The sequence below is a fragment of the Bombina bombina genome, chromosome 5 (assembly GCF_027579735.1).
Source record: "Bombina bombina isolate aBomBom1 chromosome 5, aBomBom1.pri, whole genome shotgun sequence".
Taxonomy (NCBI): domain Eukaryota; kingdom Metazoa; phylum Chordata; class Amphibia; order Anura; family Bombinatoridae; genus Bombina; species Bombina bombina.
In genome coordinates, this window is record NC_069503.1 from 824,909,883 (window position 1) to 824,932,666 (window position 22,784).

A 22,784-nucleotide genomic window follows, 5' to 3' on the forward strand; every position below is an offset into this window, starting at 1 on the left:
TGTGTCGGACTGAGTCCGGCGGATCGAAGCTTACGTCACTAAATTCTACTTTTGCCGGTATCTAGGGCTTAATAACTAATGCGAATCAGCCTCGCCACAAATACGCTGCGGAATTCCAGCGTATATGAGGTTGACGGCTTGATAACTAGGGGCCTATGTCACTATTACCTGTTTGCACAATTTTTAGCAGATCGCTTGCTATTGCTGATTATTTGTACTCTATAGATAAGTGTGTAAGGCTGTGTCCTGTGTAGCCCTTTTGCTTTTTTTTTTATTTTTTATTATATATTTTTATTTAATTGGAATATGTACCAAATTCAACCTCTGTAAGTATATATCTGTTACTTTAAGAGTGGACTAGATATTTTTTCCCCTAACCTTATAGCTGGTTGTTTACCATTGCATATAGATATTCAAGATATTTTTATGTCAGAATGAAGACCAGGCTTACTTTGTTAAGATGCCCCTTGCATTGGTGGAGAGCTAACAAAGATAACTAGCCCACCTTCACCTTGGGGAAATTGGCAAAACCCTACTTATGCATCTCTGGCACCTTAACACCATCTGAGCGCCTCTTCTCAGCTGCAGGCAAAATAGCTTGCAAAAAAGAGAGCCAGCCTCAGACAGGAGCATGTTGACATTTTTGCATTTCAATGCAAAGTTTCTGAAAGAGTGAATAATAGAATGTTATCAACAGTGGTAGTCTACCTCTTTCTAGTTCTACCTCTTTTCAAACTGTTTGTGGTTTTGTTTTGCTTAATTATAAAAATGTGTTCTGCTGCTTAAACAATTGGACTAACAGTATTATAAATATAAACTTCAGACTAAAACTTTACATTAAAAAAACTAAGTATATGGATTTTAATTTTAAATATAGGGAAAAAAAATTCTTTTTTATCCGATTAGTCGATTAAACTTTTAATCTAGCCCAAAGTCTTACTTAAGAGAGAATAGTGGACAATTTTAATTACGTTCAAACAAAACACATAACATGATGAATAATTACATTCAATTTTATTATGTTTTTGTCAAACAGATGTTTTTGTTAAATTTATTTTACAAAGGTGTAAAATTTTATAAATAGAACTTTGGCATGAAAAGCAAAAAATGCCCTTCCAATAAGTAATACAAAATAATGTATAATTTAGGCTTAATCTATTAATTATTTGCATATTTTATTATGTTACAGAATCTCAAATGAGCACTCCCCAAAACTTCAAATTCGGAGCCACAGTTACTTGAGGGCTGTAAGTGAAGTGTCAATCAACCGGAGCATGGATACCCTTGACCCAAAAGCACTTCTTGCATCTCCAAAATTTCGCTCAAGGAACGAAAGCTATATGAGAGCCATGAGCACAATTAGTCAGGTAAGTCATGAGCAACTGCAGTAATTACCCTTCTTTACAGCAAATAATTGGTGGGAAAATGCAGTCATTAAATTATAGCCACGGTTTCAGCCAGTGCAGGATAAGCATACTCAATCAGATTGATTGTCTTGAATGCAGTCAGTCAGGTGAGGTTCAAGCACACCAGATTATGACATGAGTCAATATGTAAATATCATGTTTTTATGCAACATTAGAACAGCAGAGTAAATAATTCAATCTATTTTCTGTCAGAGGTTGGGAATTCCACAGATAGTTGCAAGGGAGGCATGAATACAATCATTATAACAAGCATGCTAGATTACTATGTAAGACAAAAAAATATCTGCATAACTTAGGTATACATGAAAGTGCTTACTAAAAATACATAATGTTATGCCTCATATCTTGGCATGTAGAGGATGATGGGATGTTGTGCTTTAGCTAAAACATACCCCACAGCATAACCTTTTGCTAGAAGACATTGGGGGGTAGTTATCAAGCCGTCTACTTTACCTGCCTTCGCCGGTCCAATACGCCTGCCTAAGCTCGCCTACCATCGCCGCCGCGGACCTGAAAAATTTCGCCTAAGTTATCAATAAAGCTGTCAAAAAGCCGCGCACCAAGTACGGGGCGATGAGCAGCGGACTGTGAGAGTTATCACTCATCCGATCTCGCTGCTCTTCGGCTTTTTCCCAGCTTTATTGATACCCCTGTCACTAAGCACTCACACTAACTACACTGTTCTACCCCCTATACCGCGCCCCCGGAGCCCCCCGCAACTAAATAAAGTTATTAACCCCTAAACCGCCGCTCCTAGACCCCGCCGCAACTCTTATAAATGTATTAACCCCTAAACTGCCGCTCCCGGACGCCACCGCCACCTACATTATACCTATTAACCACTATCCTGCCCCCCCTATACCGCCGCCACCTATAATAAAGTTATAAACCCCTATCCTGCGGATCCCGGACCTCGACGCAACTAAATATATAGTTTAACCCCTAAACCGCCGCTCCCGGACCCCGCCGCAACCTATATTACATTTATTAACCCCTAATCTGCCCCCCCACACCGTCACCACCTATAATATTTTTATTAACCCCTATCCTGCCCCCCCTATACCGCCGCAACCTATAATAAAATTATTAACCCCTAAAGCTAAGTCTAACCCTAACACCCCCCTAAATTAAATCTAATTTAAATCTAACTAAATAAATTAACTCTTATTAACTAAATTATTCCTATTTAAAACTAAATACTTACCTGTAAAATAAACCCTAAACTAGCTAAATAACAAAGCCCCCCAAAATAAAAAAATTCCCTACCCTATTCTACATTTAAAAGATACCAGCTATATTACCTTACCAGCCCTTAAAAGGGCCTTTTGCGGGGCATGCCCCAAATAATTCTGCTCTTTTGCCTGTAAAATAAAAATACAAACCCCCCCAACATTAAAACCCACCACCCACACACCCCTACTCTAACCCACCCAAACCCCCCTTAAAAAAACCTAACACTACCCCCCTGAAGATCTTCCTACCTTGAGTCGTCTTCACTCAGCCGAGCCGAATTCTTCATCCAATCCGGGCGATGTCTTCATCCAAGCGGGGGCTGAAGAGGTCCATCATCCGGCTGAAGTCTTCATCCAAGCGGGGGCTGAAGAGGTCCATCATCCGGCTGAAGTCTTCATCCAAGCGGGGGCTGAAGAGGTCCATCATCCGGCTGAAGTCTTCATCCAAGCGGGGGCTGAAGAGGTCTTCCATCCGGCTGAAGTCTTCTATCAAGCGGCATCTTCAATCTTCTTTCTTCCGGCTCCATCTTCATCCCGCCGACGCGGGACATCCTTCCTCCACGACGAACTCCCGACGAATGAAGGTTCCTTTCCTTTTTTTTTTCCAAGATGGCGTCCCTCAAATTCCGATTGGCTGATAGGATTCTATCAGCCAATCGGAATTAAGGTAGGAATAATCTGATTGGCTGATGGAATCAGCCAATCAGATTCAAGTTCAATCCGATTGGCTGATTGGATCAGCCAATCAGATTGACCTCGCATTCTATTGGCTGTTCCGATCAGCCAATAGAATGCGAGCTCAATCTGATTGGCTGATCCAATCAGCCAATCGGATTGAACTTGAATCTGATTGGCTGATTCAATCAGCCAATCAGATTTTTCCTACCTTAATTCCGATTGGCTGATAGAATCCTATCAGCCAATCGGAATTCGTGGGACGCCATCTTGGATGACGTCCCTTAAAGGAACCTTCATTCGTCAGGAGTTCGTAGAGGAGGAAGGATGTTCCACGTCGGCGGGATGAAGATGGAGCTGGAAGAAAGAAGATTGAAGATGCTTGATAGAAGACTTCAGCCGGATGGAAGACCTCTTCAGCCCCCGCTTGGATGAAGACTTCAGCCGGATGATGGACCTCTTCAGCCCCCACTTGGATGAAGACTTCAGCCGGATGATGGACCTCTTCAGCCCCCGCTTGGATGAAGACATCGCCCGGATTGGATGAAGAATTCTGCTCTGCTGAGTGAAGACGACTCAAGGTAGGAAGATCTTCAGGGGGTAGTGTTAGGTTTTTTTTAAGGGGGGTTTGGGTGGGTTAGAGTAGGGGTGTGTGGGTGGTGGGTTTTAATGTTGGGGGGTTGTATTTTTATTTTACAGGCAAAAGAGCAGAATTCTTTGGGGCATGCCCCGCAAAAGGCCCTTTTAAGGGCTGGTAAGGTAATAGAGCTGGTATCTTTTAAATGTAGAATAGGGTAGGGAATTTTTTTTTTTTATTAGGGGGCTTAGAGTAGGTGTAATTAGCTTAAAATTGTTGTAATATTTTTATAATGTTTGTAAATTATTTTTTTATTTTTTGTAACAGTTCTTTTTTTATTTTTTGTACTTTAGTTAGTGTATTTATTTGTAGGTATTTGTATTTAATTTATTTAATTTAGTGTTGTGTTAGGTTTAATTGTAACTTAGGTTAGGATTTATTTTACTGGTAAAATTCTTTTTATTTTAGCTAGGTAGCTATTAAATAGTTAATAACTATTTAATAGCTATTCTACCTAGTTAAAATAAATTGAAAGTTGCCTGTAAAATAAAAATAAATCCTAAAATAGCTACAATGTAACTATTAGTTATATTGTAGCTAGTTTAGGGTTTATTTTACAGGTAAGTATTTAGTTTTAAATAGGAATAATTTAGTTAATAAGAGTTAATTTATTTCGCTAGATTTAAATTAGATTTAATTTAGGGGGGTGTAAGGGTTAGGGTTAGACTTAGCTTTAGGGGTTAATAATTTTATTATAAGTTGCGGCGGTATAGGGGGGGCAGGATAGGGGTTAATAAAAATATTATAGGTGGTGACGGGGATGAAGCGCATGTGCCCATGCGCGAAACGCGTAAGATAGGAGCTTACCTGTGTCTGACGATAAGCCTGCTCCTAATAAATACCTCATTTCATCTACCTTGAAGACTCTGCATTCCTTTTTCCTCTTTTCACATTAATAAAAATATTATAGGTGGCGACAGTGTAGGGGGGGCAGATTAGGGGTTAATAAGTTTAATATAGGTGGCGGCGGGGTCCGGGAGTGGCGGTTTAGGGGTTAAACTATTTATTTCATTGCGGCGGGGTCCGGGAGCGGCAGGATAGGGGTTAATACATTTATTAGGGGTGGCGGCGGTATAGGGGGGCAGGATAGGGGTTAATAGGTATTATGTAGGTGGCGGCGGGGGCCGGGAGCGGCGGTTTAGGGGTTAACAGATTTCTTAGAGTTGCGGCGGGGTCCGGGAGCGGCGGTTTAGGGGTTAACATATTTATTATAGTGGTGGTGGGCTCCGGGAGCGGCGGTTTAGGGGGTAAACACTTTATTTAGTTGCGGCGGTGTAGGGGGGACAGATTAGGGGTGTTTAGACTCGGGGTACATGTTAGGGTGTTAGGTGTAGAAACTACCATAGGAATCAATGGGATGTCTGGCAGCAGCGAACATGAACTTTCGCTATGGTCAGACTCCAATTGATTCCTATGGGATCCGCCGCCTCCAGGGCGGCGGTTTGAAAACCAGGTACGCTGGGCCGAAAAAGTGCCGAGCGTACCTGCTAGTTTTTTGATAACTAGCAAAAGTAGTCAGATAGTGCCGCACTTGTGTGCGGAACATCTGTAGTGACGTAAGAATCGATCTGTGTCGGACTGAGTCTGGCGGATCGAAGCTTACGTCACTAAATTCTACTTTTGCCGGTGTCTAGGGCTTGATAACTAAGGCGAATCAGCCTCGCCACAAATACGCTGCGGAATTCCAGCGTATTTGAGGTTGACGGCTTAATAACTAGGGGCCATTGTCTCACTGGAGAGAGATCTTTGAAAATGACTGTATTCAGCCAACATTACTGAAATGTTCCTGAATAAGTGAATTAATTTACTTTAACCAGTGTCAAGAATGGTCCAGCTCAGTTTATGACAGTGAACATATCCACTACAATTCTGCTTGATTAATCAGATTAATTTATCAGAAATTAACAAGGTTTTCAACATATTGGAGGGGACCCTATACAAAAAGCGGCCTTTGGATAAGCAAATTATTACTTTGGGGTCAATTTATTAAAGTGTGGACGGACATGATACGAAGTAGCGTATCATGTCCGCCGCACATCGATAAATGCCAACAGCATACGCTGTCTGCATTTATCATTGCACCAGCAGTTCTTGTGAACAGCTGGTGCAATACCCCCCCTCTGCAGATTTGCGGCCAATCGCCCGCTAGCAAGGGGTGTCAATCAATCCGATCGTATTCGATCGGACTGATTGCTGTCCGCCACCTCAGAGGTGGCGGACGAGTTAAAGAACAGCTGCTTCAGAAATCGACCCCTTTGAGTTAAAATGATGTACTGATCACAATCAGAGATACATAACTGCGTGCTTGAATATATTTATATATGTTTTTCCATCACATTTTATCTCTGGGTAAGTAGATTCTTATTAAACTCTAGTATAAGAGCGAGAATTGCTGTCAGCTACAATTCTATTACACATTAAACAAACATAATTGAATTATAAATATTTTAACATTGAAAGAGTTTTATTTGTACCCAATCTTCTGGAGTGCATACCAACATGCTAACATAAATACAAGATAGTGCAATTTAATAAAACTAAACCCAGGAGATTTGCCAATACCTATATCTCTCATTTCCTTATTTATCAGTGTGTGTATTTGTTCTTTGTGTACCATTTACTCTATTGCTTGTATAGGTTTGAAGTATATATTCTGGGGGGAAAACAGGGCTTGACAAACACAGGAGTCCAGGAACCACAGTCTCTAAAATGCTATTCTTGTTTTCAAACTCTTTGGCTTTTTCTTCATACTGTATATCTTTTTTTATAAAATATTCCCTGTATCTGGTTCCTCAATGTTTTGTATAGCTCTTAAAGGCATATAAAACCTAAAAATTGTTATGCAGATAGAGCATAATATTTGAAAAATTATTCCAGTTTCCTTCTATTATCAAATTTGCTTCGTTCCCATGATATTCTGTGTTGAAGAGATACCTAGGTAGGCATCTGGAGCACTACATGGCAGGAAATAGTGCTGCCACCTAGTGCTCTTGCAAATGGATAATATTCTTGCAATTCTGCTGCCATATAGTGCTCCAGAAATGGGCCGGCTCCTAAGCATACATCCCTGCTTTCAACAAAAGATACCAAGAGAACAAAGAAAAAAAGATAATAGAAGTAAATTAAAGTTTAAAATTGCATGCTCTATCTGAATCATGAAAGAAAACTGTTGGGTTTAATATCTCTTTAAGCTTCATATACATTTGTAAAGACATGGGATGATAATAATAATCATAATCATAATAATCATAATCATTTTTTGTTCATACTGTATTAGTGTTCCCCTAGGCAGAAGTGCGGTGAAGCTGAAGCCTCTATGATGGCATTGTCCTGCCGAAATCAAACTATAGATAACACCTGAAACAAATAGTGACAAATAGTTTATTAAGGTTAATTGTTGTCCATAGGAACAAAATGAGGGGAAATAAATTCTTATTTTCCATTCTAGAACTTTGTAATAATCATTGAAAATTGCCATTTTTTGTGTGAAATGTTTTCCATGTGTAATACCAAAAGTGTTGAATTTTCTACAAAAATATAACGTATGAAGTTTTGCTTTATTTCTTGCAGGTTAGTGAGATGGAAGTGAACGGTCAGTTTGAATCCGTCTGTGAATCTGTATTTAGTGAGCTAGAATCTCAGGCAGTAGATGCCTTGGATCTTCCAATGCCAGGGTGTTTTCGAATGAGAAGCCACAGCTATGTTCGAGCAATCGAGAAAGGCTGTTCTCAGGATGATGACAGTATAATACTTCGCCCATCATCACCTCCACGAACAACTACAACGGTTAGGACTATTCAGAGCAGCACAGGTTAGTTTTTCAGAATTATTTTTTTTGAATAGTGTTTAAAACTGTTTTGCAAGAATGATGCTATTTACTTTTGAGCACTAGAGGGTTGCACAATTTATAACAATGTTAAATACAGCCTTGCAAATCTTTTGTGCTCCATATATGTGCACATTACCTACCTAGGTATGCTTTTAAACAAAGGGCACCATGAATATCTCACATCTGTGAGGCTTGGTACATTCAGTTTCTTATTGTTAAGTATAGAGTTTGAGCACTAGGAGTGTTTTTAAATCGTTTGCTGCATATGGAGTACAAACTTTTTATTTAACCTTGCTTTTTAACTGATTCCAGCTTGTTTGTTTAGTCCTACCTTCTTCTTCTGTATGAGTAATTAAGGAGAGGGATTATTTTCACCTGTGGGGGTCCAACAGACACTATGGGGTAGATTTATGTAGCTGTGAATACGGAAACATAAGTTAAGAAGCAGCGGTCTTAAGACCGCTGCTGCTTAACTCATCCGCCACCTCTGAGATGGCGGGTAGCAAGCATCCCGATCAGATACAATCAGAATGATCGACACCCCCTGCTAGCGTCCAATTGGCTGAGAATCTACAGGGAGCGGCATTGCACAAGCATTTCACAAGGAATGCTTGTGCAATGATAAATGCTGACAGCGTATGCTGTCGGCATTTAGCGCATCTTAATAAATCAGACTCTATAAATCTAGCGTACTCTGTGAGCCTTGCTCTGTGTTAAAGGGACATTGTACACTAGATTTTTCTTTACATAAATGTTTTATAGATGATCCGTGTATATAGCCCATTTGGGAGTGTTTTTATAAAAATGTATAGTTTTCCTTATTTTGTGCTGATTTTCAGACTTGTAATCAATCCCCAAAGTTTTAGATCTATACTGTCTACAGATTCCTGTGGCTCATGTTTGTTTAATCTGTATTTTCATATGTGGGGAGGGGTCAGTGTCTGCTGTTCCTATTTTCCCAGCCCCTTTCACTGGGTGCTAAACTAGGAGCTTCTAAGAAAGTTTTTAAAATGTTTTATACTGGATGTTTAGATCAGTGTCTGTGCATATTCTTCTTTATAGTAGTGTCTATTACATGCAGTTATACAAAAATTGATGTATACTGTTCCTTTAACCCCTTAGTGACCAGAGCACTTTTCCATTTTCTGTCCGTTTGGGACCAAGGCTATTTTTACATTTCTGTGGTGTTTGTGTTTAGCTGAAATTTTCCTCTTACTCATTTACTGTACCCACACATATTATATACCGTTTTTCTCGCCATTAAATGGACTTTCTAAAAATACCATTATTTTCATCATATCTTATCATTTACTATAAAATAATTTATAAAATATGAGGAAAAATTGAAAAAAACAAACTTTTTCTAACTTTGAACCCCAAAATCTGTTACATATCTACAACCACCAAAAAACACCCATGCTAAATAGTTTCTAAATTTTGTCCTGAGTTTAGAAATACCCAATGTTTACATCTTCTTTGCTTTTTTTGTAACTTATAGGGCCATAAATACAAGTAGCACTTTGCTATTTTCAAACCATTTTTTTTCAAAATTAGCGCTAGTTACATTGGGACACTGATATCTTTCAGGAATCCCTGAATATCCATTGACATGTATATATTTTTTTTTAGAAGACATCCCAAAGTATTGATCTAGGCCCATTTTGGTATATTTCATGCCACCATTTCACCGCCAAATGCGATCAAATACAAAAAATCGTTCACTTTTTCACAAATTTTTTCACAAACTTTCAGTTTCTCACTGAAATTATTTACAAACTGCTTGTGCAATTATGGCATAAATGGTTGTAAATTCTTCTCTGGGATCCCCTTTGTTCAGAAATAGCAGACATATATGGCTTTGGCTTTGCTTTTTGGTAATTAGAAGGCCGCTAAATGCCACTGCCCACCACACGTGTATTATGCCCAGCAGTGAAGGGGTTAATTAGGAAGCATGTAAGGAGCTTTTTGGGGTATTTTTAGCTTTAGTGTAGTGTAGTAGACAACCCCAAGTATTGATCTAGGCCCATTTTGGTATATTTCATGCCACCATTTCACCGCCAAATGCGATCAAATTAAAAAAAATGTTACATTTTTCACAATTTTAGGTTTCTCACTGAAATCATTTACAAACAGCTTGTGCAATTATGGCACAAATGGTTGTAAATGCTTCTCTGGGATCCCCTTTGTTCAGAAATAGCAGACATATATGACTTTGGCGTTGCTTTTTGGTAATTAGAATGCTGCTAAATGGCGCTGCGCATCACACGTGTATTATGGCTAGCAGTGAAGGGGTTAATTAGGTAGCTTGTAGGGAGCTTGCAGGGTTAATTTTAGCTTTAGTGTAGAGATCAGCCTCCCACCTGAAACATCAGACCCCCTGATCCCTCCCAAACATCTCTCTTCCCTCCCCTACCCCACAAATGTTCCCGCCATCTTAAGTACTGGCAGAAACTCTGCCAGTACTAAAATAAAAGGAAAATTTTGGCTTTTTTGTGCATTTTTTTAGCATATTTACATATGCTTATGTGTAGGATCCCCATTAGCCCCCAACCTCACTGATCCCCCACCAAACAGCTCTCTAACCCTCCCCCTCTGACTTAATGTGCGCCATCTTGGGTACTGGCAGCTGTCTGCCAGTACCCATTTTAGTGAAAAATATGCTGTTATATATAAAAAAAATGTCCCTTTTCTGTAGTGTAGCTTCCCCCCCCCAATACCAACCCCCCACCCCTTCCTGATCCCTTAGATGCTTTCAAAAAAATAAGTTTATTTTATATTTTTTTACAATCAACTTGTACCTTTTTTCTGTAGTGTAGCGGTTCCCACCCGCTCCCGCCCCGTGCACGCGCCCGCCCGCCACCCCCCCGTACACGCGCGCGCGCCCGTGCGCGCCCCCGGCGATACCGCAAACCGATCCCGCCCCCCTCTCTGACTAAGAAGCCATCGATGGCCGCCCACCCACCTCCCACTTCAGCTCCCACCCACCAACGAATGCGGCCATCGATGTCCGGTGCAGAGAGGGCCACAGAGTGGCTCTCTCTGCACCGGAGGGGTAAAAAATGTTATTGCAGGATGCCTCAATATCGAGGCATCCTGCAATAACCGGAAATCAGCTGGAAGTGATCAGGATCGCTTCCAGCTGCTTTCCAAACCGAGGGTACGTCCTTGGTCGTTAAGTGACTTTTTTAAGAGGACGTACCCTGCACGTCCTCGGTCATTAAGGGGTTAAGTTGCTCTGTTTAAGTACATAGTTTGAACACTAAGGCCATTTTTAAATTGTTTGCAGCATAAGGGGTGCAAAGTTTTAAACATTATATTTAACTGCTTTATTTAAGCCGCTTTTCAACTGATGTAACCATTTTTTTTATCCAAACTTCTTCTTGAGTGTGAGAAATTAAGGGGAGGGATTAGTTCACCTGTTTGGGTCCAACAAATAATATACATCTAGCTCATTAACTGTGAGCCTTGCTCTGTGAGTCATAACGTTTGAGCACTAAGAGGTTAGTGCAAACAAGGCTGAATATAAATATTTCTATTGCTAAGAGCCTTGCTCTGTGAGTTATAAAGTTTGAGCACCAGGGGCGCGATCCGATATCGATCGCAGTTTGCGGCGCAAGCGAGGAGACCGGCGTCGCCCGCAGTTTCAGCTCGCAACTCGAGCCATCCCATATAGGTCGCCGTCAGATGCTAACGTGCCGTAAGTCTCACAAACCAGCGATGTCCAGAAATCTGCGCAAGTACAAATTTCTGGCGTCGCCAGTGACTTGCGCCATGTTAGAATCTGCCGGCGCCTATAAAACCTGACTAAAGTCTAAAACACCCGCACTGTCTAACACGCCTCCCTAACATAGCCCGCACTGTCTAACACGCCTCCCTAACATAGCCCGCACTGTCTAACACGCCTCCCTAACATAGCCCGCACTGTCTAGCCCTCTATCCGCTATCCCCCCTCACTATCCTAACAATAAAAAAGCTATTAACCCCTAAACCGCCGCTCCCGTACCCCGCCGCAACCTAATAAAGTTATTAACCCCTAAACCGCCGCTCCCGTACCTCGCCGCCAGCTATATTATATCTATAACCCCCTAAAGTGAGCCCCTAACACCGCCGCCATCTATATTAATATTATTAACCCCTAATGTAAGCCCCTTACACCGCCGCCATCTCTATTAAAATGATTAACCCCTAATTTAATCTACCTACCCCGCCGCCAGCTATATTATCTATATTAACCCTAAGTATATTATAGTTAATATAGGTATTACATTATATATATTAACTATATTAACCCTAATTATATTAGGGTTAATATAGTTACTATAGTATTTATATTAACTATATTAACTCTATCTAACCCTAACTAAATTTATATTAAATTAATCTAATTCATTTATAAACTAAAATATTCCTATTTAAATCTAAATACTTACCTATAAAATAAACCCTAAGATAGCTACAATATAATTAATAATTACATTGTAGCTATGTTAGGGTTAATATTTATTTTACAGGTAAATTGTTAATTATTTTAACTAGGTATAATAGATATTAAATAGTTATTAACTATTTAATATCTACCTAGTTAAAATAATTACCCAATTACCTGTAAAATAAATCCTAACCTAAGTTACAAATACACCTACACTATCAATAAATTTAATAAACTACTAACATCTATCTAAAAATACAATTAAATTAACTAAACTAAATTACAAAAAAAAACAAACACTAAATTACAAAAAATAAAAAAAAGATTACAAGATATTTAAGCTAATTACACCTATTCTAAGCCCCCTAATAAAATAATAAACCCCCAAAATAAAAAAAATTCCCTGCCCTATTCTAAATTCAACAAATTTCAAAGCTCTTTACCTTACCAGCCCTTAAAAGGGCCTTTTGTGGGGCATGCCCCAAAGAATTCAGCTCTTTTGCATACAACAAATACAATCCCCCCCCCCCCCATTACAACCCACCACCCACATACCCCTATTCTAAACCCACCCAAACCCCCCTTAAAAAGCCTAACACTACCCCCCTGAAGATCTCCCTACCTTGTCTTCACCACACCGGGCCGAACTCCTGATCCGATCCGGGCGATGTCTTCCTCCAAGCGGCAAAGAAGAATTCTTCCTCCGGCGATGTCTTCCTCCAAGCGGCAAAGAAGAATTCTTCCTCCGGCGACGTCTTCCTCCAAGCGGCAGCAAAGTCTTCATTCTTCCGGCGGCATCTTCAATCTTCTTTCTTCGCTCCGCCGCCGCGGAGCATCCATCCCGGCCGACTGCTGAACTTGGAATGATGTACCTTTAAATGACGTCATCCAAGATGGCGTCCGCCGAATTCCGATTGGCTGATAGGATTCTATCAGCCAATCGGAATTAAGTTAAAAAAATCTGATTGGCTGATTGAATCAGCCAATCAGATTCAAGTTCAATCCGATTGGCTGATCCAATCAGCCAATCAGATTGAGCTCGCATTCTATTGGCTGTTCCGATCAGCCAATAGAATGCGAGCTCAATCTGATTGGCTGATTGGATCAGCCAATCGGATTGAACTTGAATCTGATTGGCTGATTCAATCAGCCAATCAGATTTTTTTAACTTAATTCCGATTGGCTGATAGAATCCTATCAGCCAATCGGAATTCGGCGGACGCCATCTTGGATGACGTCATTTAAAGGTACATCATTCCAAGTTCAGCAGTCGGCCGGGATGGATGCTCCGCGGCGGCGGAGCGAAGAAAGAAGATTGAAGATGCCGCCGGAAGAATGAAGACTTTGCTGCCGCTTGGAGGAAGACGTCGCCGGAGGAAGAATTCTTCTTTGCCGCTTGGAGGAAGACATCGCCGGAGGAAGAATTCTTCTTTGCCGCTTGGAGGAAGACATCGCCCGGATCGGATCAGGAGTTCGGCCCAGTGTGGTGAAGACAAGGTAGGGAGATCTTCAGGGGGGTAGTGTTAGGCTTTTTTAAGGGGGGTTTGGGTGGGTTTAGAATAGGGGTATGTGGGTGGTGGGTTGTAATGGGGGGGGGGGGGTATTGTATTTCTTGTATGCAAAAGAGCTGAATTCTTTGGGGCATGCCCCACAAAAGGCCCTTTTAAGGGCTGGTAAGGTAAAGAGCTTTGAAATTTGTTGAATTTAGAAAAGGGCAGGGAATTTTTTTTATTTTGGGGGTTTATTATTTTATTAGGGGGCTTAGAATAGGTGTAATTAGCTTAAATATCTTGTAATCTTTTTTTTATTTTTTGTAATTTAGTGTTTGTTTTTTTTTGTAATTTAGTTTAGTTAATTTAATTGTATTTTTAGATAGATGTTAGTAGTTTATTAAATTTATTGATAGTGTAGGTGTATTTGTAACTTAGGTTAGGATTTATTTTACAGGTAATTGGGTAATTATTTTAACTAGGTAGATATTAAATAGTTAATAACTATTTAATATCTATTATACCTAGTTAAAATAATTAACAATTTACCTGTAAAATAAATATTAACCCTAACATAGCTACAATGTAATTATTAATTATATTGTAGCTATCTTAGGGTTTATTTTATAGGTAAGTATTTAGATTTAAATAGGAATATTTTAGTTTATAAATGAATTAGATTAATTTAATATAAATTTAGTTAGGGTTAGATAGAGTTAATATAGTTAATATAAATACTATAGTAACTATATTAACTATATTAACCCTAATATAATTAGGGTTAATATAGTTAATATATATAATGTAATACCTATATTAACTATAATATACTTAGGGTTAATATAGATAATATAGCTGGCGGCGGGGTAGGTAGATTAAATTAGGGGTTAATCATTTTAATAGAGATGGCGGCGGTGTAAGGGGCTTACATTAGGGGTTAATAATTTTTATATAGGTGGCGGCGGTGTAAGGGGTCAGATTAGGGGATAGATAAGGTAGATGGCGGCGGTTTTAGAGGCTCACAGTAGGGGGTTAGTTTATGTAGATGGCGGCGGGGTCCGGGAGCGGCGTTTTAGGGGGTAATAACTTTATTAGGGATTTCGGGGGGGGGGTCGCGGTTGACAGGGAGATAGACATTGCGCATGCGTTAGGTGTTAGGTTTATTTTAGCAGATCGCGGTTGACAGGGAGATAGACATTGCGCATGCGTTAGGTGTTAGGTTTCTTTTAGCAGCCAGTTTAGGAAGTTACGGGGCTCCAATAGTCAGCGTAAGGCTTCTTACGGCTGCTTTTTGTGGCGAGGTGAAAATGGAGTAAGTTTTCTCCATTTTCGCCACGTAAGTCCTTACGCTGCATATTGGATACCAAACTGCGCGGGTTTGGTATACCTGCCTATGGCCCAAAAAACTGCGGGCGACGGCAGAAATATACGCGCGTAACTTCTAGCTTACGCCGTATATAGGATACCAAATCCGCGCAATTATTGGCGTCGCCGGCTTTTGCGGGCGACGATTTTTATCGGATCGACCCCTAAGAGGTTAGTGCAAACAAGGCTGAATATAAATATTTCTATTGCTAAGTTAAACCTTTTAATTAAGAATGTGTAACAATTTCACTTAATATACAGCTTGCCATATGTTTGCATCACTGGAGCAGCCACTTCAGGGATGATATCTTTGTAGCAAGTATGAGCATATTGTTTCTTTATAAACTCATATTAGAAGTCTGAGGAACGAATTGCAACACTGAATGATACTTGAAAAGGAAATGAATATGACTGAGCAGGTCATTCATGGCTCTAGCAGTGGGACCGGAGGGGATTCAGATGTGGAGACTCAGGGAAGCAGGGCCAACACTAGAAATTTTGGGGCCCCTGACTTAACCATTGATCAGGGCCCCCCCCCCATTTGACATGTGCAATTTTTGACTAAGTGACTAAAATGTATATGCACTTTATTCTTAAGTGTCTATTTAAATTGGAATTGTTGTAAAGGTAGTAACATACAAACACACAGACACACTCACACACTGAAACACACACTCACACATAAGGATTCACATATAGACACTCTAGCAGACACGCAAAGAAACACACTCAGACACAAACACACTTAGACACAGACACTCAGCACTTGTTTACATTGACCTGACAAGTAATGAGGTAAACTACAGTTTTGTGAAAAATTAGATTTAGAAAACAAAATATGGAGTTCTGATTATATTTTTGCAAAGGAAGATGCCAACTAAATGATGACAACAGCATGCAGTGGCTGAAAGGAAAGGCCCTGAACTGCCTAAACTATAATTTAAAGGTTAAATGGTGGATTGGTGACTTCCGGAAAGGTCTTGTTAGTCTCAAAGTCTGTAGAAAGATGTGAATAATCAGTAGTACGGCCAAAATGTCCTAAAAAGGAACAGACAATGTGTATGTGCATAGTGGTTTAGTGCACACTCAGAAATCCTCTCAAATGCTAATACTTTACTCCTTGTAATAACAATTCCCATGCTCAATTAGCACTCTGCTGTAGTACCCACTGTTTTTTTTTTTTTTTTTTTTTTTTTAGCTCTTGCCTCATGGGGCCCCCCTGGCCCATTGGGCCCCTGACAGGAGTCACCCCTGTCACCCCCTGATGGCGGCCCTGCAGGGAAGTAGCTGGGTCACAGTTCAAGGGGAAGTAGGAGTAAGTGGAAAAGACAGGCCAGTTCTGTTCTGGTACATCCCAATAGATTTGCCAGATTGAGTGAAGCTGTTTGAGATATTGGTTTATGGGTAGCAATGTCAGAGAGGGCTCCTCTGCCTAATATAGTGAACAGTCCTTCAGTCATGGAAGAGGAACATACAAGCCTAGACACAAGATAGATGTTTGTTGTAGGAGACTCTATTATTAGGAAGGTTGATATGGTAATTATTCGTCCAGATCTCTTAAATAGAGCAGTTTGTTCTCTTCCATGGGCTGGTGTTAAGGCATTTTATTTATTAATATAAATAAAGTAAAATAATAATAATATTGTGCAGTGTATTGACAAATTAATTTTATATAGATAAAAGGGAGCGCCACAGATAGGCTTAAGTGAGAGAGTTAGTAGAAAATACAAAAATTTAGATAACCCAGATTGTGGAATTAGGTATTATAGCTGCAAAAAACTATATATTACATTTCTTTCTACATCAAAATGCTTTTGATACAGTGCCATATGAAAAATTATTGTACAAAATTAAGGGATTGGTAATAGCTGAAAATGTTTGCCTATGCATAAATAACTGGATAAATAACAGGGAGCAACGAGTAGTAGTAAAAGGATCATGCTCAGACATTAAAAGGGGCATTGATGCCAGGGAGGAAAGCATAATTCTGACACTATATAAATCCCTGGTAAGACCTCACCTTGAGTATGGAGTGCAGTTCTGGGGACCAATCTCAAAAAAATACATTGCAGATTTAGAAAAAGTTCAGAGAAGGGCCACAAAACTAATAAGGGGAATAGAGAATTTAAACTATGAGGAAAGATTAGCCAAACTGGGTCTGTTTTATCTAAGAAAAATGCGCTTGCAAGGTTATATGGTTACATTATATAAATATATACAAGGCCCATATACAGATTTGGCAGAAGCTCTGTTTATTCCCGGAAATTGTTTGTGATAAGAGGTCATGATTTAAGGCTGTAGGAAAGAAAATATAATCTCCAGCCACTTATATATATATTTTTTTTTACTGTAAGAGCAATCAAATTGTGGAACTCGTTGCCTAAGGAAGTAGTGAATGCTAATACCTTAGATACTTTGAATAAGGCTACAAACATAATTCAGGGATATGATTGCTTATGTTAAATGGGTCACCTTTTAATGGGATTAAATTAATGTGTCAGTAAACCTAAAAATAATGTTATATAATTCTGCACATAGTGCAGAATTATATAACATTATTTTAGTGCTATCGTTATATAACCTTTTTTTCCATTTGAATTTTTAAAAAATATGCCCGTTTTACAGACCTGCTCTCTGCTGAGCGGGTCTGGTTTTTTTACACAGCGCAATAAATGTATTAACCCCTAAAGCTAAGTCTAACCCTTACCCTAATACCCCCCTAAGTTAAATATAATTTTAATCTAACAAAATAAATTAAATATTATTAACTAAAGTCTTCCTATTTAAAACTAAATACTTACCTGTAAAATAAACCCTAATATAGCTACAATATAACGAATAATTATATTATAGCTATTTTAGGATTTATATTTATTTTACAGGCAACTTTGTATTTATTTTAACTAGGTACAATAGCTATTAAATAGTTATTTACTATTTAATAGCTACCTAGTTAAAATAATTACCAAATTACCTGTAAAATAAATCCTAACCTAAGTTACAATTAAACCTAACACTACACTATCAATAAATAAATTAAATCAATTAACTACAAGTAAAATATGTAAAATAAATATAAATCCTAAAATAGCTACAATATAATTATTCGTTATATTGTAGCTATATTAGGGTTTATTTTACAGGTAAGTATTTAGTTTTAAATAGGAAGACTTTAGTTAATAATATTTAATTTATTTCGTTAGATTAAAATTATATTTAATTTAGGGGGGTGTTAGGGTTAGGGTTAGACTTAGCTTTAGGGGTTAATACATTTATTAGAATAGCGGCAAGGTCCGGTCGGCAGATTAGGGGTTAATAACTGTAGGTAGGTGTCGGCGACGTTGGGGGGGGCAGATTAGGGGTTAATAAATATTATGTAGGTGTCGGCGATGTTAGGGGCAGCAGATTAGGGGTACATAGGGATAATGTTGGTGGCGGCAGTGTGCGTTCGGCAGATTAGGGGTTAAAAAAAATTATTATAGTGGCAGCGATGCGGGGGGCCTCGGTTTAGGGGTACATAGGTAGTTTATGGGTGTTAGTGTACTTTAGAGCACAGTAGTTAAGAGCTTTATGAGCCGGCGTTAGCCCAGAAAGCTCTTAAATACTGACTTTTTTCTGCGGCTGGAGTCTTGTCAGTAGAGGGTCTAATGCTCACTTCAGCCAAGACTCTCAATACCGGCGTTAGGAAGATCCCATTGAAAAGATAGGATACGCAATTGTCGTAAGGGGATCTGCGGTATGGAATAGTCGCGGCTTGGAAGTGAGCGTTAGACCCTTTCCTGACTGACTCTAAATACCAGTGGGCGGTAAAATGCAGCGTTAGGACCCCTTAACGCTGCTTTTGACGGCTAACGCAGAACTCTAAATCTAGGCGTTATTTATTAAAATAAAAATATGCATTGTTTCTCAGTTATTATTGTAGCTTTCTCATGTCATGATATACACATACAATATGTGTATAGTTTGAATCTACTGGCTTTACTTAACAATAAATACAATATGTAATATGTGTGGGTTTTTCACTGAAAAATTTGTAGTAGATCTGTAGTAGCACTTAATGTGCGCAGCATCTAAAAGCTCATAAACATCTCCACACAGGGGCATGAAAGGGCTCAGCAGTAAAGGGTTTAATTTCACCAAATTTAGATTAAATTCCACTTTCAACACTAGTTATAATTAAGTTGTTCCTGTTTCAAAAGCAGAAGTATTATTCAGTAAGTTACTCATTCATAAATCATTTTTACAAAATATATTGCTAAGTTATATTTTATGAGCGCCCTGCTAAGAATAAAATCATATTTCACTTTTTATATTTTTAATTTTAGTTTAATTCTGCTTCATCATTGCTCATTATGAATTTTATGTTTAGTGTTTTGGAGCTAATTATAAAAACATCAGGGAATTTAGGGGAAATTAATCTCTTATAAACAGTACTTACAGCAATTTAACACAGGAAACAATTCTGCTTGGTACTTTAATGTAGTTGAATATCTAAACTTAAAATGCAAATAAGGACCTTGTAGAATGTGTATTTCATAATAATGGGAGGGGCAAATTTTTGGAAAATAAAAAAATTTCTTAGAGAAAAACCTGCGGAAATCTTGTAAAATCATTAAATAAATATCATAGTAAGTTTTTATTACACCTTCCCCTTTTTTGCCACTTGCGAGACCCTTTCCTTTATAAGCAATGGAGGAGCATCTCATAATGGTTTACCTTTCAGCACAAAGAACAAGTTCCTGTGAAGTGTGCTTGCGCCTCTACATGCCTTCAGAACATTACAAACAAATAATTCAAAGAAAAATAAACTCCCTCTAGAGACAATCTCATCAGCTTTAAAATAGCAAGACACGACCATGAAAAAAATATACTTCAAAGGGGCAAAAGATTCTTTATAAAATGGTGGGTCTAAGTGTAGGTGAAAAATTCCAACCACCCCGAAATACCAACAGCCAGCCCCTCATTTATGTCTGCAAGATCTATCTATCCAGCGAAACTACTCTACCATAACAGACATGTGAATATTTTACTTTTGCAAAAATTTGTAATTATTGTTTTTCTGCGTTGCAGATTGTTCGTGTTTAATGTGCGAGATATCATGTATTCATTACCTCACACAACTATATGGGGCCGATTTATTAAGGGCCTAATGGACCTAAATGCCCTTTTTTCCATGCGAGCCTTCAGGCTCCACGGAAACAGGAGTTAAGAAGCAACAGTCTTAAGACCGCTGCTCCTTAACTCGTACGCCTCCTCTGAGGGGGCGGACATCAATCTACCCGATCGAATACGATTGGGTTGATTGGCACCCCCTGCTAGCAGCCGATTGGCTGCGAATCTGCAGGTGGCGGCATTGCACAAGCAGTTCACCAGAAATGCTTGTGGAATGTTAAATGCCGAAAGCCTATGCTGTTGGCATTCAGCGATGTTGCGTGGACATGATATGCTACAGCGGATCATATCTGTCCGACTGTTAATAAATCGGCCGCTATGTGTTGACCGAAGGAACACGCACTAATAAAACTGGAAAACATAGGTGAAGCAATGCTCAATTAATTTCCAACATAATCTTGCTTTTACAATAACACCCTTGGCAACCTCATGAGTGTCTATAAGGGGACATTGACCAAGACCAGTAATTTTCAACCACTGTGCCATAAGAGATCGTCAGGTGCGCCACCGTGAACTGGTCCCTTCTTGCTTAAGTGCACTCCTAAAGCGAAACATACAAATTCCCTTTTCATGGCAATGGGGGTTTGTAATGTTAATGGGGGTTTGTAATTTTTTTTCACTAAAAGAGCTGATATCTTTTGGGCAATGTCCTACAAAAGGCCCTTTTAAGGGCCATTGGTAGTTTATTCTAGATTAGTTTTTTATGGGTATAGAATAGGAATATTTGTTTTATTTTTGATAATTTGCTTGTTATTTTTTGTAATGTATATTTTTAGGGGGTGTTTTTTTTTAAGCAAAAGAGCTGTTTAACTTAGGGCAATCACCTACAAAAGGCCCTTTTAAGGGACCCCAAAAGACCCTTGGTAGTTTGGGGGGTGGGCGTTTGTATTTTTTTTTTGGAGCAAAAGAGCTGTTTATCTCAGGGCAATGCCCTACAAAAGGCCCTTTTAAGGGACCCCAAAAGGCTGTTTTAAGGGCCCTTGGTAGTTTGGGGGTGGAGTTTGTATAGTGTTAGGGGATGGTTGTATTTTTTTTTTTTTGGCGCAAAAGAGCTGTTTATCTCAGGGCAATGCCCTACAAAAGGCCCTTTTAAGGCCCCCCAAAAGGCCCTTTTAAGGGCCCTTGGTAGTTTATTCTAGATTAGGCTTTTTATTTTGGGGTGTTTTTTTAAAAGGGTATTAGAATAGGAATAATCTTTATTTTTTTGGATAATTTTTAAAAAAAATTTTTTGCAATGGTAGGTTTTTTTTATTATTTTTAAATAGTAGCACCTAGATTTAGAGTTTTGCGGCCAAAGGGGTGCGTTAGCTACGCATATTTTTTTCCCCCGCACCTTTTAAATAACGCTGGTTCTCTGAAGGGCTGCGTTAGGCTCCAAAAAGAGAGCGTAGAGGCATATTTACCGCCACTTCAACTCTAAATACCAGCATTGCTTATGGTAGCGGCCAGCTTGAAAAACGTGCTCGTGCACGATTCCCCCATAGGAAACAATGGGGCAGTTTGATCTTAAAAAAACCTAACACCTGCAAAAAAGCAGCGTTCAGCTCCTAAAGCAGCCCCATTGTTTCCTATGGGGAAACAGTTTCTAAGTCTGCACCTAACACCCTAACATGAACCCTAACCTTACACTTATTAACCCATAATCTGCTGCCCCCGCTATCGCTGACCCCTGTATTTTATTATTAACCCCTAATCTGCCGCTCCGTACTCCGCCGCAACCTACATTATCCCTATGAATGCCTAATCTGCTGCCCCCAACGTCGCTGACACCTACATTATATTTATTAACCCCTAATCTGCCCTCACTAACATCGCCGACACTTAACTTCAAGTATTAACCCCTATTAACCTCACCGCTACTCTAATAAATGTATTAACCCCTAAAGCTAAGTCTAACCCTAACCCTAACACACCCCTAAATTGAATATAATTTTAATCTAACGAAATAAATTATTTCTTATTAAATAAATTAATCATATTTAAAGCTAAATACTTACCTGTAAAATAAATCCTAATTTAGCTACAATATAACGAATAATTATATTGTAGCTATTTTAGGATTTATATTTATTTTACAGGCAACTTTGTATTTATTTTAACTAGGTACAACAGCTATTAAATAGTTATTAACTATTTAATAGCTACCTAGTTAAAATAATTACAAAATTACCTGTAAAATAAATCCTAACCTAAGTTACAATTAAACCTAACACTACACTATCAATAAATTAATTAAATAAACTACCTACAATTACCTACAATTAAATCAACTAAACTAAATTACAAAAAAAAACACTAAATTACAAAAAAAAACCCACTAAATTACAAAAAATAAAAAAAGATTACAAGAATTTTAAACTAATTACACCCACTCTAAGCTCCCTGAAAAAATAACAAAGCCCCCCAAAATAAAGAAATGCCCTACCCTATTCTAAAATAAAAAGTTAACAGCTCTATTACCTTACCAGCCCTTAAAAGGGCCTTTTGCGGGGCATGCCCCGAAGAAATCAGCTCTTTTGCCTGAAAAA

At 38.8% G+C, this 22,784-nt stretch overlaps 1 protein-coding gene across 2 annotated transcripts in view; it reads left to right on the forward strand.

The window, feature by feature from the left end:
* The window catches only part of DLGAP1 (DLG associated protein 1), a 710,871-nt gene that overhangs the window by 266,066 nt on the left and 422,021 nt on the right, over nt 1-22,784 (forward strand). The window contains exons 3-4 of one of the 2 annotated variants that reach the window (XM_053714947.1): nt 1,190-1,367; nt 7,542-7,786. In XM_053714947.1, the coding sequence (XP_053570922.1) occupies nt 1,190-1,367; nt 7,542-7,786 (423 nt within the window). The remainder of the gene's footprint in view (nt 1-1,189; nt 1,368-7,541; nt 7,787-22,784) is intronic. The other variant, XM_053714948.1, reaches the window with a different exon arrangement.